Source organism: Lepisosteus platostomus, chromosome 6 (genome assembly GCF_059453375.1).
Source record: "Lepisosteus platostomus isolate fLepPlt1 chromosome 6, fLepPlt1.hap1, whole genome shotgun sequence".
Classification (NCBI taxonomy): Eukaryota; Metazoa; Chordata; class Actinopteri; order Semionotiformes; family Lepisosteidae; genus Lepisosteus; species Lepisosteus platostomus.
In genome coordinates, this window is record NC_142616.1 from 4,545,093 (window position 1) to 4,562,300 (window position 17,208).

At 44.6% G+C, this 17,208-nt stretch overlaps 2 protein-coding genes across 5 annotated transcripts in view; both read left to right on the plus strand.

Moving 5' to 3' along the window:
• Nucleotides 1–1,449: 1,449 nt before the first annotated feature.
• LOC148659676 (E3 ubiquitin/ISG15 ligase TRIM25-like) lies at nucleotides 1,450–13,452 on the plus strand. Of its 4 annotated transcripts, none has more exons than XM_088637440.1 (8): nucleotides 1,450–2,098; nucleotides 5,669–5,764; nucleotides 5,910–6,143; nucleotides 6,270–6,429; nucleotides 7,202–7,261; nucleotides 7,806–7,838; nucleotides 8,356–8,382; nucleotides 10,776–13,452. In XM_088637440.1, exons 1-8 carry the CDS (start codon nucleotides 1,508–1,510, stop codon nucleotides 11,165–11,167), a joined length of 1,593 nt encoding a protein of 530 aa, XP_088493566.1. In that variant the 5' UTR covers nucleotides 1,450–1,507; the 3' UTR covers nucleotides 11,168–13,452. The 4 variants fall into 4 exon arrangements, with proteins under 4 accessions (XP_088493566.1, XP_088493568.1, XP_088493567.1 ...); XM_088637442.1 differs by lacking the exon at nucleotides 10,776–13,452 and adding an exon at nucleotides 8,938–10,392; XM_088637441.1 differs by lacking the exons at nucleotides 7,806–7,838; nucleotides 8,356–8,382.
• Nucleotides 13,453–14,380: 928 nt separating this feature from the next.
• Nucleotides 14,381–17,208, plus strand: part of LOC148659677 (fructose-bisphosphate aldolase A-like) — a 91,336-nt gene continuing 88,508 nt past the window's right edge. Inside the window, exons 1-3 of the mRNA XM_088638124.1 lie at nucleotides 14,381–14,403; nucleotides 15,051–15,101; nucleotides 16,620–16,755. Of these exons, the coding sequence (XP_088494250.1) occupies nucleotides 14,381–14,403; nucleotides 15,051–15,101; nucleotides 16,620–16,755 (210 nt within the window). The remainder of the gene's footprint in view (nucleotides 14,404–15,050; nucleotides 15,102–16,619; nucleotides 16,756–17,208) is intronic.

Sequence of the window (17,208 nt, forward strand, 5' to 3'; positions counted from 1 at the left end):
TTTTGAATGGCTGCATCTGTACAATTCCATATTAATATTCCATATGAAGTGGATTTAAACATGCACAGTAGAGATACAGATTCAATGAAGCAATCGTTTCACTAACATCTAATGCACCACTTATTGATCATCTTCAACCAGCGAACTGCATAACGCAATGCACCGCAAGACCTTTACTGTATTAGGAAGATATACTGCGTGTTCTGAGCACCTGCATCTGGAGTTAGGGGTCTTTTGTTTGAGAACGATTTGAAAGTCTTATTTTTGGTGGTGGCTTGTCTTGGACAAAGGACAAAGTGAGTAATCCTGCAGTTTGGTGTTTGTATTAAGGATCCCATTTGCTTGTGGTTTTCTTCCTAAAAGAGGGAACTTGCTTGTGTCTTTGGATACCTTTGTTTTAAAAGACTTGAGGACAAAATCCTGGCTTTTCTCAAAAATCCAAATTTTCTCAGGACAAAATCCTGGCTTTTCTTACTGTATCCAGACTGATTAACTTCTCAGAGGTGTTGACAAGAAAGTGGGTTTCCATCACAGCACAGGAGTACTACTTTACACAAACAGTGGTGGGAGTGTGAAACAGGTTTCACAACCCCTTAGAGTAACATGAGATGAGATGGTCAGACTAATTAGTTTTTAGCAATTATCAGACACGCGGGGTGTTGTCAGTCCCTGTGGATGGAAGGAGAGCTGCTGCACACAGAGATCAGGGGCTTGCTGTTGCGCTGGGTGGATGGAGATCACAATCACACCCACATGACACTGCCCTGTCCATCTGCTCCTCCAGCGTCTCTCGGGGGAGAGATGGGCTCGTGACTCTCTGCAGCGCTCCGCAGGTCTGTGCGGCTCACAGGGGGGTCACTGCGCAGGTGAAGCACGAAGCCCTGGACGTACCCTGCTGGCCCACATGCTGCAGGGCAGAGCCAGACAGCAGGCTGGGCTCACTGGCCTGGAGAGAGAGACACAGCAGGCTGGACTGCTCGCAGTAAGAGCTCACACCCGGACAGTGAAATCCTCTGCACCATGTGGAGCTGTGACACCCCTCTGTCAAAACACAGCTGGAGGAGATCCTGGAGCCAAATAACTCCCAACGATTAAACAGCTGGATGGGCCAGCTGGCCTCCTCTTGTCTGTCACCATCATGCTCTGATCTTCTCATGCTGTGTGAGTGAGTTAGTATTTTATTGTTTTGATTATTGGGAACACAAACAACTGGATTGACTCCACATGAGCAGCTACTAACATCCAAGTTTATTAAAAATACTTTAATTAAATTTAAATGTAAAATTAAAACCTTTAATTTTAATTAAACACCTCCCCTACAACACCAGACCTTCTTTTAAACAACAACCACCAACAACCACCAAAGCCGTTTCATAACTGCAGCATTAAACCACATCCGCTAATAACCCTGCAGATCCAGGAAATGTCAATCAGTTTCGTTTCAAACAGCCTCACTGCAGCTCTGTCTCTACTGTTCCTCTCTGTGCAGCTTTTACTTGTCAGAAAAATGGCAGAAGGCACTTTTCCATTTTCTCAGGACCAGTTCAGGTGCTCAGAGTGTCTGGATTTGCTGAAGGATCCAGTGACTCTGCTCTGTGGACACAGTTACTGTAAGGGCTGTATTAAGAACTGCTGGGATCAGGAAGATCAGACTGGGATCTACAGCTGCCCCCAGTGCAGACAGACCTTCACCCCAAGACCTGATCTTCACAGGAACACCATCCTGGCTGAAGTGGTGGAGAAACTGAAGGAGACAGGGCTCAGTGGTCCTCCTCCTGCTCACAGTCCTGCTGGCCCTGGAGATGTGCTGTGTGATGTCTGCACTGGGAGACAGAGGGGAGCTGTGAAATCCTGTCTGGTGTGTCTGGCCTCTTACTGTCAGACTCACCTCGATCTACACAATGAGCTCAATCCAGGAAAAAAACACAAGCTGGTTGATGCCACAGGACAACTGCAGGAGAAGATCTGCTCCACTCATGACAAACCTCTGGAGGTCTATTGCCGTACTGATGAGAAGTGTGTTTGTTATCTTTGTGTAATGGATGAACACAGAGGCCATGATACTGTCTCAGCTGCAGCAGGAAGGACAGAAAAACAGGTGAGGACTTTGAGTATGTATTTAAAGTGTCTAGTACAACATGTAAAAAGGATATGTAGTATATCTGGGGCTCCAAGTGATCTCTGGACTGTATTTACTGTATCTGTAATGCTGGATCTCCACTGCTGATGTCACGGACGTCCAAAGGGACTAACCGTGGGGAGCAGGAGAGCGGAAAAAGACCCATATGCGTAGCGGCGAGACGGGAAAAAGGCCCGGGCTCATTAGTGCAAAGAGTTCAGGATTGCCGTATAGAAACCTATGCCCTCAGGGAGCGGACGTGGGGCGCCCTGGTGCTAGGCGGGTCTCAGGACATCCGAACGTCAGTGCTGAGTCAGGACAGAGTGCAAGACCCGGAAATATATAGCCCAAGGGAAAGAGAGGGACAGGAAGGACAGCAGACCGGAAACCAGGGACAGGACAGAGAAGGAGCGCCCTCTGGCTGTAGAGGGCGTGACAGCTGAGTCCTGCTCATGTACTCAGCTGTGATCCACACTGGTTGTGTCTCTGAAGTGTCTCCTGTTCTTCTGTCTGTTGTTCATTATCTCCTCCTCCTCTCCTTCACTGTTTCCCTCTTTACTGTCCTCTTGTAGCATCAATGAACCTGTACAACTACACAGCACACTCAACACCTCTAGAACAGACTGCACCCTCATTAATGCACAGCACACTCAACACCTCTAGAACAGACTGCACCCTCATTAATGCACAGCACACTCAACACCTCTAGAACAGACTGCACCCTCATTAATGCACAGCACACTCAACACCTCTAGAACAGACTGCATCCTCATTAAAGAAGTCCTACTTTAATTTCACCACAACTGTATGATCAATAATAATAAACATTATTTTTATATGACACCTTTACAAGAGGTGGTAAAAAAAGCAAAGGGTAGAAACAGACCCAGTTAAATTTAAGCTCTTGAATGAATGAATAGAAGATTGTGAGTCTGAATTTGAAAGAGCTCAGAGAAAGTGACTCTATGATACCCATAGGGATAGAATTCCAGAGCTTTGGGCTGCAGCAGGAGAAGCCCTGTCACCGAGAGTGCTGGTTTGGAGGACAGACAGGAGACCAGGATTAGAAGAGTGAAGGTTGTGAGGTGGGGAGTAGGATGATAGTAACTCTGACAGGTACTGAGGTGTCAAGCCATGCAGAGACTTTAAGGGGAGCATGAGGACATTGAAGTCGACATGAAACCTGATAGGAAGCCAGTGCAAGGATTCCAGGAAAGGAGTAATGTGATCAGTTGCACTAGACCTGGTCAGAATCCTGGCTGTCAAATTCTGGACATACTGAATTTTGTTCAGTGTTGGTTTAGATACCCCAGTGAGTGGAGTGTTACTGTAGTCAATAAGAGGAAAGATGAAAGAGTTGACAAGCTTTTCAGCAACAGTTAGCTCTAACATAGGACGCAGCCTGGCAGTATTTCTGAGGTGGAAGAATGATGTTTTGATAATTTGTTGAATATGTCATCCTGGATCAGATATCACCCCCAAGTTCTTCAATTTTGTCTGTGACTCCAGTACAGTGTCATCCACAGATAAGGATACTGCATTGGTGTGCCAAGAAGCATGACTTCTGTCTTGTCGCAGTTTAAATGAAGGAAATTGTGAGTCGTCCATGTGTTTATGTCAGAGAAGCAATTAGAGCAGAGACATGTCAGTGTCAGTTTAGTATGGACAGACTGTACTGCAGATTTGAGTATCATCAGAACTCATACATGCTGAAGGGTAGGGGGCCAGTGTCAACACCTGAGGAAGACCAGACTTAATTTGTCCAATTTCAGAGCTACAATCGCCGAGAGAGACAAAGTGAAAGTGATCAGTGAGGTAAGACTGGAACCATTGAAGAGCAGTGTCAGAAACTCCAAACACCGTCTCAAGACAAGAAAGTGAGAGGTCATGGCTGACAGTGTCGAAAGCAGCACTGAGCTCAGTAAGAATGAGGACAGAAAGAGAACCAGAATCAGAAGTCATTAGAAGATCGTTAGTGACTTTGACCAGGGTGGTTTTTGTGCTGTGAAGTTGTCTGAAACCAGATTGGAGTTTAAAGAGGATTCTTTAACTGAAATCTAGCAGCACATTCTAAAATTTTTGCAAGAAAAGGTAATGAAAGGGTATGAATGTTGGATATAGGTCGACATTTGTTTAGGTTATCGAGACCCTTGATTCTTTTTTTTTCACGCAGGGGTAACAGCAGCAGTTGTGAAGCCTCTGGTACCACATCAGTGCTCAAGGATTCATTTATTATATTGAGGACTATGGGGCAGAAAACAGAGAAACAGGATTGAAATAAAGTGCTGGGAAGGGGATCTAATAGGCAGGTGGTGGATCTCAGACACAAAAAACAGTTAACTGTGGTATAATATCTTCACATCTTCTTCTTCTTCTTCTTCTTCTTCTTTTTCACAGCCTTAGTCCCAGACTGTCCTGGGGTCAGCTGCTTTGGTTGCTCTTCTCCATTTGTCTCTGTCGAGCACATCTTCCTCACTCACTTCACATTCCTCCATATCTTTTCTCACACAATCTATCCATCTCTTTCTAGGCCTGCCTCTTCCTCTGTTACCTTCCACCTCAAATTCCATTACCCTCTTTGTTACTTCCTCAACGTCCCTCCTCATGATATGTCCATACCACCGTAACCTCGCCTCTCGCATCTTCTCAACCACATCCACCACCCTACATCGTCTACGGATTTCTTCATTTCTGATCTTATCCTTCATTGAAATCTGCAGAATCCATCTCAACATCCTCATTTCAGTTCTTCTCATCAAGTTCTCTTCCCTCTTTCCAACTGCCAAGCATTCAGCTCCATATAGTAGTACAGGTCTAATCACAGTCTTGTACATTTTGCACTTTAATTTTCTGGGAATTTTCCTGTCACAGATTATTCCAGTTATTTCTCTCCACTTGTTCCATCCAGCTTTCACTCTTTGTTTTACTGCCTCCAGTGTTTAATAATATCTTCACATGCGCTATTAAATACAAGACTCACGCTGGGCTCTGCTGAAGTCAATCTGACACAGAACATGTTTCCTTTTGTTCTCTGAAATGATCTGAATTTTCCCGGAAGCAGACAGGATGTGAGATGTGGTCGGACACATGGTCTGCCTGGTCCAGAACCTCCTCCAGAGGTCAAGCACATTCAGCCACGGGGTCTCAACTGACTGCAGGGGAAACTAGTAGCAACAGGGCTCATCAGCACTGCTGAAATCCTCTGTTTGGAGATGCAGAGAGCAGTCAGGACACTATATTGAGATTAATGAAATCTGAGATCTCTAGATTATGTTTTATATATAATTAGAAACATGATTATTTCATTTTTACATTTCACTTCACATACAGATGTGCAGACCCAGGTGTCAGGTGTCTGCTGCGCTGCACATGCTGCCGGTGTAGATTAGACAAGAAACAGGAGCGTGTCAGACAGGACCAGGAAACATCTCGTGTGGATTAGACATCAGGGATAGAGAGTGTGAATTTTCCAGGGTGACTCTAAGGGGTGTTTCTGTGACGTGATTCTCTTACAGCAGAAATGTCCTGAGTGTCTCTGTTTCTCCACAGAAGCAGCTGGGGGCGACACAGACACAAACCCAGCAGAGACTACAGGAGAGAGAGAAGGAACTGCAGGAACTGAGACAGGCTGTGGAGTCACTCAGAGTGGGTATTGAACAGAGGAGTGGACACACTGGCACACATTTCCACAGCTGGACACTGGACAGTACCCTTTGGAAACAGATCATACAGCATAATGTAGTTTGAGTGTTTTCCTGTGTAATAATCCAGTGTGTGTCTCCTCCCTCAGAGATCTGCAAGCACAGCAGTACAGGACACTGACAGGATCTTTACTGAGCTGATCCGCTTCATTGAGAGAACACGCTCTGAGGTCACACAGCTGATCAGAGCTCAAGAGAGGGCTGCAGTGAGTCAGGCTGAAGGACTTCTAGAGCAACTGGAGAAGGAGATTACTGAGCTGAAGAGGAGAGACTCTGAGCTGAACCAGCTCTCCCACACAGAGGATCACATCCATTTCCTCCAGGTAACATCACTGCTCTGTGACTCTGCAGTACAGAAGGGTGTCTCTCACACAGAGCTGCTCCTGGCTTCTCCCCAGGATTGTGTGTTGTGTTTGACTGGAAACTCCTCTTTCTCTTCCCTGCTGCAGAATTTCCAGTCTGTCTGTGTCCCTCCTGGAGCTGGAGACTCACCCAGCATCCCTGTCAGTCCACACTTCTCTCCTGAGGCAGTGAGGAGAGCTGTCTCTGGACTGAAAGAGCGACTGGAGGATCTCTGCAAGAAGGAATCAATAAAGATTTCCACAACAGGTTAGTGGAGAAACACACTGATGTCTTTCTGGTTAACTTATAAATGTCACGTTTTTCTCTTATATAGAGTTTATTTAACTAAAGTTCAGGAGGGATGACAACAACCACGCTCAATCATTCCCAGCCGACAGTGATAAGCGATCACTTCCTTCGTCCTTCCTACACCGAATGCAATATCTCCCTCTCCCTCATGTGCGTCTTTTGCATCCAACCTCCACCCCAACTCCAGCTCTGCAGCTGCCCCTTGGTTACCTTGCAGGGGGGTCCTGGCCTCTTTGTGCAATGGCCAGGAGGTCGGCCCTCAGCCAAGAGGGTTAAGCCAAATATCCACTCCAATAGTTCGCCACACTTTGATTTCGGGGCGTTGTCATTCCTCGTGAAATTGTTAATGGATTTTCTGTGCAGTGACTGTATGTATCAAAGCAGCTTATCAGTCAAGGATTCAAATTCTAGGTGAAATAACTTAAATTCTCTAATCTCACAAATCTTTATGACAGAAACTGTATTGTTATATTGTGCTGTATATAGTTTAACAGGAACATTTTAATATGAGCTACAGGCTCAGTATAGTAGAACAGTTCTGTTACAACGTGTGTTAATTTGATTAACAGTGTCTGTATCTCTGTGTTCCAGTGTGTGTCTACAGTACCAATACAGTAGGACAGTCCTGTTACAATAGGAGCTACGGCCCAAGTGAAGAAGAACAGCTCTGTTATTCCTGTTACTCTGTTACTGCAGACCTGATGCTACATTTCTCTGTGTGTCTCCCCAGTGACTGAAGTCTACAGTCTGCTGACTCCAGAGCCCGGGTCCAGAGCAGAGCTTTTACACTGTGAGTCTGTTTTCACAACAGTTCCCCTCTGAAATATACCTGGAGCTCAAACACACAGCAGGAACAGTGATACAGAAACTGATACACACTCTGACACACACTGATTCACACAGTGAAGCATACTGGTCACTGTTGGTACAGGTCTCTCAGTCAGTGATACTGGTCACTGTGGGTACAGGACAATGATGACTGAGCAATGCTCAGTTCTCAGTATCACCGCTGGTTCTTTATGAAATCACTGCTCACTGCTGTGGACAGACTGTGTTTCTTTCTTATCTCTCTCAATGGCTCAAGCACCAGACTCCAGGGTGTCCTGTGATGTGTCTGTGTGTCTTATTGCCTTGTGCTGCTCAGTCTTATTGAGTGAGACTCCAGTCTTACAGCCACTGCTGCTCACACTCACTGACACTCTGATCCACACTGCAGTGGAGACTGGGGATCCTGAAATGGACTGACTGCAGACTGTAGTATAAATTCTGCTATAATGACAGGTAAGAAGCAAGAATGGTCTTTAATACAATAAAGATCTACTTCTCCTCTGCAGATCCTGTGAAGCGAGTTCCTCTACCTAAATCACGTATGTACACAGTGGGAAACTCTGCTGACTGACTGTACTGACATCTTATGACCAGTTTGTGACTGTGATTAACAGTGTCTGTATATCTGAGATCCAGTGTGTGTCTGTGATTCACAGTGTCTGTATCTCTGTGTTCCAGTGTGTGACTGTGATTAACTGTGTCTGTATCTCTCTGTTCCAGTGTTTGACTGTGATTCACAGTGTCTGTATCTCTGCGTTCCAGTGTGAAAGTGTGATTAACCGTGTCTGTATCTCTTTGTTCCAGTGTGTGACCGTGATTAACAATGTCTGTAACTCTATGTTCCAGTGTGTGTCTGTGATCAACAATGTCTGTATCCCTGTGTTTCAGTGTGTGTCTGTGATTAACAGTGTCTGTATCCCTGTGTTCCAGTGTGTGTCTGTGATTAACAGTGTCTGTATCTCTGTGTTCCAGTGTGTGTCTGTGATTAACAGTGTCTGTATCTCTGTGCTCCATTGTGTGTCTGTGATAAACAGTGTCTGTATTTCTGTGTTTCAGAGTGGCAGTGGCTGTGCAGTGCTGCAGGTAGGTCTGTCTCTTCTTGATGACAGAGATGCTGTTTTAAGCCCTAGTGTCTGGGGTTATTGAGGTCTTGAGTCTATTTAAAAAGTCTATTTAGAGTGAGATGGTTATTCCTGGTGTGTAAACAGGAGATGTATTTCAATCTCATGTTTCTGTAACATCCTACGTGAAATCTCAGTGAGCTATGAAGATCATTCAAAGTTCCATGGTGGGAATTTTCTGTAGGCCTCTCTGTTGTCTGAGAAATGGCTTCTTCTCTTCACATATCAACCAGTCTGATGGGTCAGCAGGAAGAAACATTCAGGACTTAATCTGTCTGGAAAATCAGAGCAAAGGACACCTCTCAGCAAAATCATGTGTCCTTCTATAGTAGGAGAGAGGGTATCTTCTTAATTTGTTGTGAGAGTGAACGAGAGTGATTTATGCTTGGATTCACTGTGGTAGAATATTCTGGTGTTTCTGCTCCACTGTCTCGTTATTGAAGGTGACTGGTACTGATTTAGGTGAAGTTGGAAAACTTGGTGTAAAGGGTGTTTCTGTTTGTGATTACTGTATTAGAGAGAAATGGAGTAGCTGAGAGGAATTCTCCTGTTCTGGACTTTCTGAGTTTGATTGAAGGTGGAAGAGTTCATCTGAAGAGTGAAAGTCTGAACAGTGTACTCTGCAGGCTTCTACTGAAGGGGACCAGCAGGAAATCTGGGAGCCTGGAGGGGTTCCCTCTGCCAGAATTAATTACAGGACTCTCAGATGTGCACATTTTAATGTGATGTGTTTACTGAGAGCTGTAATTTAAGGTTCATCGTTTGGTGCCACTACACCTGTCTGGTTACCTGTCTGGGGCAGATGCCTATAGCCTCTCAGTCAGGAGGTATTTATTTGGAAATGAGGGACTCTTCCCAGAACAGGGGGCATATCTGTGTGTCCTGACAGAGCTCTCAGGTCCAGTCAGTAAGAGACTAGTAGACTGTTTCAAGAGTCTGAGACTCTTGCCCATCAGGTGTCTTAGTACTGGTAAGATTGGGGTGTTGGGGGTATTTATCCCCCACACAGCCTGTTACACAGTTTGTCCATTGCTGGCTTGCTGTTTACTGGGACCAACAGTAAGAGTGACAGGAAGCCAACAGGAGGTATAAGTCATCATAAATGTATTCCATTCAGTGTTTAAAGAGTGAGCAAACACCCTGTACAGGACATGTTTTTGCAGTTTCACATCAAGAGTAACAGACATTTGGAAATCTGTGTCAATTCTCTTTGTCACAGAAATGGTAAAAACGACACACGTTTAACTCTGGAACACTCACAGACAGCTTTCTGTACTTCATGTGTACAGGACAGGACATGTACTCCTTTAGATTATTGTTTTTCCAGAAAGAGGAGTGTGATGATATTCTTCTGTTGTTAAAGTCAATGCTGCTTTACACAGGACAATATTATTGCATATATAATACCAGATATTCAAACAGTAGGCAGGATTGTTCACAAATTAACTACTGCTTTCAAACACAATACTATCTCATCTAACCACAATAAATACTTTCACTCTGTGACACAAAAAAGCTTCTGTAAATTTCAGTTACTCATGCCAGCACTGTGAATGGAAGGGGCGGTAGAGTATTGAGCTGAGAATTGCCCTCCTCTCAGGACAGGGGGTAAGGAATCTCTTTGATTTTCACTAATATTGACAGGCAAACAAAGGGAGAGTATTTATTCAGTATTATATATTAAGAATTAAGAGTTAATACTGCTTCCACTGTCTCCTATCAGAGATTATTATTCTTGTTATTTCTAGTTTAATTTGAATACTTTGGATTTTTTTTCACATTTTCAAAGTAAGAATGAAGTCCTTTATTTCAACAAGGTTTTGCTTTTTCCATTATATTTTCTTCTGTAAAAACGAGCATTATGCAGTCTTTGAATTCAGCACTTTTTTATTCTGCCTCATCTGGAAAATGGTCTTAGAGAAGATGAACGAGCTGCTGAACTGGGATTTGAAATAAACCGGTTTAACAGACAGGCTGTCCAGTTTCTTACAGTATACAGGTCGCTGTGGTGGGTTGTGAAGTGTTTGAAAGCGAGTGGTCGGGCTGTAGTTTCTCCTGCAGTCCGGTCGGTCCTGTGTTTATTAATAATGTTGTTTAAAAAAAATAAAGCTTCATCGCTGTGAAAACAAATGTTTAATGTATGTATTTAGAGGATATTAGGGATCACTTGCATGTGTAATACTTAGTGAAAAAATGACAGAATATATCGTTTCTCTGGAAGGGAAGAGAAGTAATAAGTAACTTACTTGTTTTTCTCTCTTGGTGTGTTTGGGGACAAAGACATTTCACAGTATAATGGAGTTGATTTGGAATGTAATTGGAGCATGTTGTGATGTTTTCTGTTTAATTCCCCAGCTGTTGTGACTCTGGACCCAGATACAGCTCACTGTGAGCTCAGCCTGTCTGAGGATGGGAAGAGAGTGAGATGGGGACAGAGGAAGAGTCTCTCTGACAATCCTCACAGATTTGATCTCTATCCCTGTGTTGTGAGCAGGGAGGCCTTCACCTCAAGGAGACACTACTGGGAGGTTGAGGTGAATCGATACTGGAGAATAGGAGTGACCAGAGAGTCAGCAGAGAGGAAAGGATGGATCAGCTCCTCTCCCCAGCAGGGTTACTGGTGTCTGAACTCTGGCTCTGCTGGTTTCTCTGCTCTCACTGCCCCTGTGACCCCTCTCCCCCTCAGTCTGTGGCCCAGGAAGCTGGGGGTGTGTATGGATATTGAGGAAAGGAAGGTCTCTTTTTAAACAGTGGAGTCCAGAGCTCATCTCTACACTTTCACTGACATGGTCTTTGCTCAGGGGGAGAAGATCTATCCTGTCTTCTGTACGGAGGATTCAGATAAAGACCTTGAGCTGCTGCCTGCTGTCAGTTTGGAGATTAATCCCGTCACTGACTCATGAACACAGGCTGACTCTCTCCCAGCTCTCTGACCTACTGCTCATATTGGGAGACGGGTTTACTGAAAGGTAGTAAGATGATGTAATAAATATAATAGTAATTTTAGATGATGACGATGTTGTTTAAACATGTTATATTACAGTAAAGGTTTTAAACAGGGGAAAGCAACATGTACAAGAGAGGGTGAGATAACTCGCTACCAGCCTGCTGTACTCCTGACCTGTAAATATCTCTGGAAACCCTCCCGTGTTTTTTTTCTAATTTTAAGAAAAACTTTTAAAAAAGAAATCCCGTGTGAGTGTCTCTTGTGCGCCGGTGACTGTGAAGCTGCCAGACCAGGGAGGGACCCGCTGACGTCACCACAGCCAGGAGGAATAGGGACTGTGACGCAGATGACAGGAAGTGGGTCAAGGTGTTTATGGGAGTTGTAGTTTGTAGACAGCGCTGCGTCTGTGAGCAGTTACAGCCAGTCTAATACCCGGCTCCCCTTAGTCAGGGTTACATCAGCTTATTCTGTATTGTGTATTTTTTTGTTTTTATTGGGTTTATTTTTCCTGTGGCGGTTTGTTTAGTGTGAGAAGTTCTATTTGATTTCTGTCTCAGAGGGAAGTGCAGTATCCTTTTCTCTTTTTTTCCTCTCGTCTTTTCTATATTTTCGTTTCCAATCAAGTGTGATAATCGGCCAGTGAAAGCTCTGTTGTTCTTCATATGAAAGCCCAAAACCCTAAAATACCAACCCTCAAAATTTGTGGGATTCCATCCCTGCCCTTTAGCTATTTCTCTATACGGCTGCGTTAAGTTACAAATTGAAATATTAGACAAAGATAACACAAGTAAACACAAAATGCAGTTTTTAAATGAAGGTTTTTATTAATAAGAGGAAAAAAATCCAAACCTACATGGCCCTGTGTGAAAAAGTGATTGCCCCCCTGTTAAAACATAAATCAACTGTGGTTTATCACATTTTTGGAAAGCGGAATTCAATTTCTAATATTTCAATTTGTTTGATGATCTGAAACATTTCAGTGTGACAAACATGCAAAAAAATAAGAAATCAGGAAGGGGGCAAACACTTTTTCACACCACTGTATATGTTCAGAGTACTTCCATTTGTCCAATCTAGTATACCTAGATTGTCATTCATATTAAAAGGAATGACTCCCAAGGGCAGCCCTCCTTGTAACGTGTGACGTGGTTTGGCAATACATACCCAGCACGAGCTCTGATTATTCCTTACTGACAGAAACAGCCTTTCTCCCTGATCCCTATGTTGTTCCTGGTCCCCTGTTGGACCCACTTCTCTTACATCAAACAGCAAAATGGCAGAATACAACAGCTTTAGCTGGTCAAATCTGCTTCTCTTGGAGAAGCTCGCCGACAGTGAGTGACGTGGATCCAGCGGTCTTTCCCCTCCAGCCTGACGGCCGATGCAGTGGTCAGCAGCACCTGGAACGTTCCTTCCCAACGGGGCTGCAAGGTGACCCAAACCCACTCGCCAGGGAGCAGATCATGTCCTCCTTCTGGTTGTGGCCCCAGGCCTCCAGCACCCGGTCTCTGTCAAGAGCTGTATGTACTGCCACTGACAATCAGTAATTCAACTCAAAGTTCCTTTGGTTAAGTCTGGGCTGCCCTGTGTCCTGACAGCGCTAGAGAGCATCGTCTTGCAGGCCTGAGGAGCCTCCTGTAACTCCTGCAGCCATATGCCAGCATGCACCATCCTGACGTGGCCTCACCTTCTCTGTCCTGTTGTCCAGGCCTTAATGCCGCCTGTCTTCGGCTAGGGCGTTCCCCCTTAACCACCAGTGAATCACTTTTACAATGTCCCTTACACTGCATTTTTAAAGTACAATGTTTTTGCAAAATGTATAATGGTTTTCTGTGTCTGTCAATGACATTTCTGTAGTTAGAAATCAGCTGACAACTGTATTTACTGCACAGGATCTCCCACTGGTCATGTTAGTGGTCAGTCTTTGATGGTGTTGAGGTGCTGTATCCCCTGTGTGTTCAGGAAAGGAGAAGGAGGAGAACTCATAGACTCACAGGACACTTCCAGGAGAGAAGCTGTGCAGGATGTTGCTCTGAGACTCCTGTCAAGATTCTGATCACCCAGTAAATAAACCTGTGAATTTTGGTTTGACTGTTTTTTTGCCTAAATAATGCTTTTGAATATGTAGTAATATGGTTATACATTAATCAATGTTATACTCAAATAATTTTAAGATCAAAATTTTAATCAAGACTGATAACTAGGCTAATAAAACTAAATCATAACAAAATGATTACAGTATCTTCACATACATGATTTGTGTGTCTAGGAGAGACCACTACGTCCGCTACGTCCACATGCATTTGTTCATTACCGTTTTTTATTTCTCTCAGTAATTGCATGCTTTTTGTTTTCTTTTTTGGTCACCACGCGTACAGTTTTCTTCCTGCACATCGCTTTTACTGTATCGGCTGCCTGCATATTCGGACAGCTTTTTCCACATCCAAATCTTACTCTCTTAGCAACCTTCCCCTGAGTGCCTGATCTTTTATTACAGGTTCTGTTAACTCTCCACACTCACGTTTTGCTCCGTATTCGCTACTCAGATATCGATCAATCGTTTCACCTGGTTTCTGTGCACAAGTGGAGAATCCGTGTCTCTCATAAGTCATGTATCGTTTCGGAAGGCAGTATTTTCACACGTATCCAGTATAACTTCTAACTTCACGCGTTCTCGGGCTTCAGACTGAAAGCTGTTCTAAACCTCCGGCGCTTCCTCCCCGATTATATGTAATAAAATGGAAACTTTGGTTTCATCGCTTCTTTCATCCGCAACAACTGCCGATGAATACACTTCGAATCGCCGTTTAAATCGATTCCAGTTTCCAGCAGTATTACCTGAGGACTGCAGACTGGGGGCGGCTGGAACTTCTCCAGTTTCACCGGAGTTTTCTTCCCTTTGTTCAGTTTGCTGCAATTCCTTTCCCGACCCGTGTTTACTGCAGCAGGACCGCTTCTGACACCATATCGTAATTTAAGGTTCGTTTATATAAAAATATCTCCAACACAAGCAATGTGTTTAACTGAACTTGAACGGTGAGTCAGCAGTTCGCTCACGGGTCAGCCACCTGCGAGCTCACACACTAGCTTACTCCAGGGAGTGTCTAACAATTACTAGACCAACTAAAACACAAGGGAGTGTGTTAAAACTACCCATCATGACAACCCCTATGTGTGTCTCCAGTGTCCAGCTCTCCCCTGTCCAGGAGCTCTGTAGTGGTCAGTCAGGGTGTGAAGGAGGGACAGTGGTCCTGGATGGCTGGTCTCAAGCCTGTTCTGTATGAACCCCTCTGTATCTCTCCAGTGTCCAGCTCTCCTCTGTCCAGGGGCTCTGTAGTGGGTGGTCAGGATGCATCAGAGGGAGAGTGGCCCTGGATGGTTTATCTTCAGATCACTCCTGTCAACACGAAACCTGGAGAGTATTTTGAATGTGGTGGCTCCCTGATCAGTAGTCGCTGGGTTCTCACTGCAGCACACTGCCCAGAACTGTGAGTAACTACAACTCTACTTTACCCAAAATATAATAATAATAATTTCTTACACTTATATAGCACTTTTCTGGACACCCCACTCAAAGCGCTTTACAGGTAATTGGGACTCCCCTCCACCACCAGCAGTGTGTGCTCTCTTTCTCTCTCTCTCTCTCTCTCTCTCTCTCTCTCTCTCTCTCTCTCTCATTACAGGGTGACTCTGGTGGCCCTGTGGTGTGTAAAGAGAACAACAGATGGGTTCAGGTCAGGGTTGTGAGTTTTATAACCAGTGAGAACTGCGAAGCCCCCAACACACTCAAAGTCCTTACCCGGGTGCTCAGCATCAGGCCCTGGATCAAGAAGAATACAGGTGTTTGAAGCTTCATCTAATGCTGGGGAACAGCACCCCCTGCTGCTTCAGAAGCTCACTGCAGGCTCTTCAGTTCACAGATCTGACTGTTTGTAACAAGAGCAGATTATCTCACCGGCTGGACAGTTCCTCTCCCCCCTCCGATCCCTCCCCCTGCGACTCTTGGCTCTGCTCTGCCTGCTGTGAGAGATCACTTGTACTGAGACTCAATAAAGCTCCAGTCATTCACACTCCTGTGAACTAGCAAGGAGAGGATGACCTCAGGAATAGTGATTGTGTAAATTTTATCATTTAAATTATATTAAAGAGAAAGAATATTTCTGTGTTCATTTTCATATTTAGCTATCATTACCATCTGTGTGTACATTAGGTATGTATTACATTACCGTAGTGTTATTATTTTCTGCTACCAAAATTTACCTTTGAATTTTCTCTATGTGGATGTAAACCTGAAAGAGGCACATCATGTTCACAAGCTCCAGTATAATAACAGTTTAAAATTAATAAGTCTAAACAGCGTACAACTTAATTCTATAATTGGAAAAGGATGGTCCCTCAGCACTGACCAGGAATGGAAACCGGTGTTTTCTGGCAACAGCCCAACTGCTCCACGAGCCACGCTAAGCTTCATTGCTCCACCTGGTGGTTTTACAAAGCACTGCAATCACACCACTGAAAATGTCTACATAGCTGCGGTCTCCCGCAGTATCTCGCAGTCGCTAGACTGTGAACTACTGCAGTCTCCCTCGCTGGCATCTGCTTTTATAAGAGACTCTGGGGCTCCTGTCTCTGTACACACCTGCACTGGCTTTTATAAGAGACTCTGGGGCTCCTGTCTCTGTACACACCTGCACTGGCTTTTATAAGAGACTCTGGGGCTCCTGTCTCTGTACACACCTGCACTGGCTTTTATAATAAACTTTATTTTATTTAGCACCTTTAAAAGTGGCTTCTCAAAGTTCTTAACTGAATGACAATAAATAAGAAGACTACACCAGATAAAACACAATGACAACACACAGGGGAGACCGTGGAGGGTGGCAGTAATAAGAGCAGAGGGGTGAGGAACGAGACCAGGTCAGTAAAGACTCTTCTAGAGAAGGAGGTTTGAGTCTGGATCTGAAGGAGTTGAGAGAAGGAGACTCTCTGATATACTTGGGGAGAGAGTTCCAGAGTTTGGGGGCACAGCAGGAGAAGGCCCTGTCACCCCTAGAGTGTAGACAGGCTTGGGGATGTACTGGAGTGTCCAGTCAGTGTGTGTGTATTAACCCCTCTCTCTCTCAGTGCAGTGTTAATGTACTGGAGTGTCCAGTCAGTGTGTCTGTATTAACCCCTCTCTCTCTCTCAGTGCAGTGTTAATGTACTGGAGTGTCCAGTCAGTGTGTCTGTATTAACCCCTCTCTCTCTCCCAGGTCTGGACGGGCTGTACGAGCGCTGTGCTTCGCCAAGTGGCGCTGCGTGCTGAAGATCACACCCACCACCCCCTCCCATCTTGCCATCATCGAGAACGCCAACGTCCTCGCCCGCTACGCCAGCATCTGCCAGATGGTACGAGCCGGGGTCGGGGGTTAAGAGACACATTCAGTTCCGACATCAATTATATTTATTTTCCCACTTGAATTGAAACATCTGAGAGAGTTTACCCCATCAAATTCATTTTCCTAACACTTTCATTCTGACGTAGTTTTGTAGGACACATCCTGTACTGTCAAATGCAGCACTAAGTATGTGGAAAAGAAGAAAATTAAGCATCACTGTTTTCTGAGCTTTACCTGGGCCCCAAAAAACAGCGACAAGGTTAGAAATGTTCCTGACCCTAGCCCTAGCTGGGGTGTAAACAGAGAGTTTCAGCAATGCGTTTCTGAAGCCTTCCACTTAACAGGTTTAAAAAGAAAAGGTTCCTCAAACTAAAAAAAATAGGAACTCCAACAATCAAATCCCAGTGGAACAACCAAAATCCCGGTAGGACTGGTGGGCCCTGTAATCAGTTGGACATACTGG

What these genes read in the sequence shown, in the direction of transcription:
- LOC148659676 (XM_088637440.1), top strand. Translation starts at nt 1,508, where the DNA reads ATGGCAGAAGGCACTTTTCCATTTTCTCAGGACCAGTTCAGGTGCTCA. An exon ending in ATCACATCCATTTCCTCCAG is followed by an intron (nt 6,144 to 6,269) that starts GTAACATCACTG and finishes TCCCTGCTGCAG; the next exon opens with AATTTCCAGTCTGTCTGTGT. An exon ending in CAGAGCAGAGCTTTTACACT is followed by an intron (nt 7,262 to 7,805) that starts GTGAGTCTGTTT and finishes TCTCCTCTGCAG; the next exon opens with ATCCTGTGAAGCGAGTTCCT.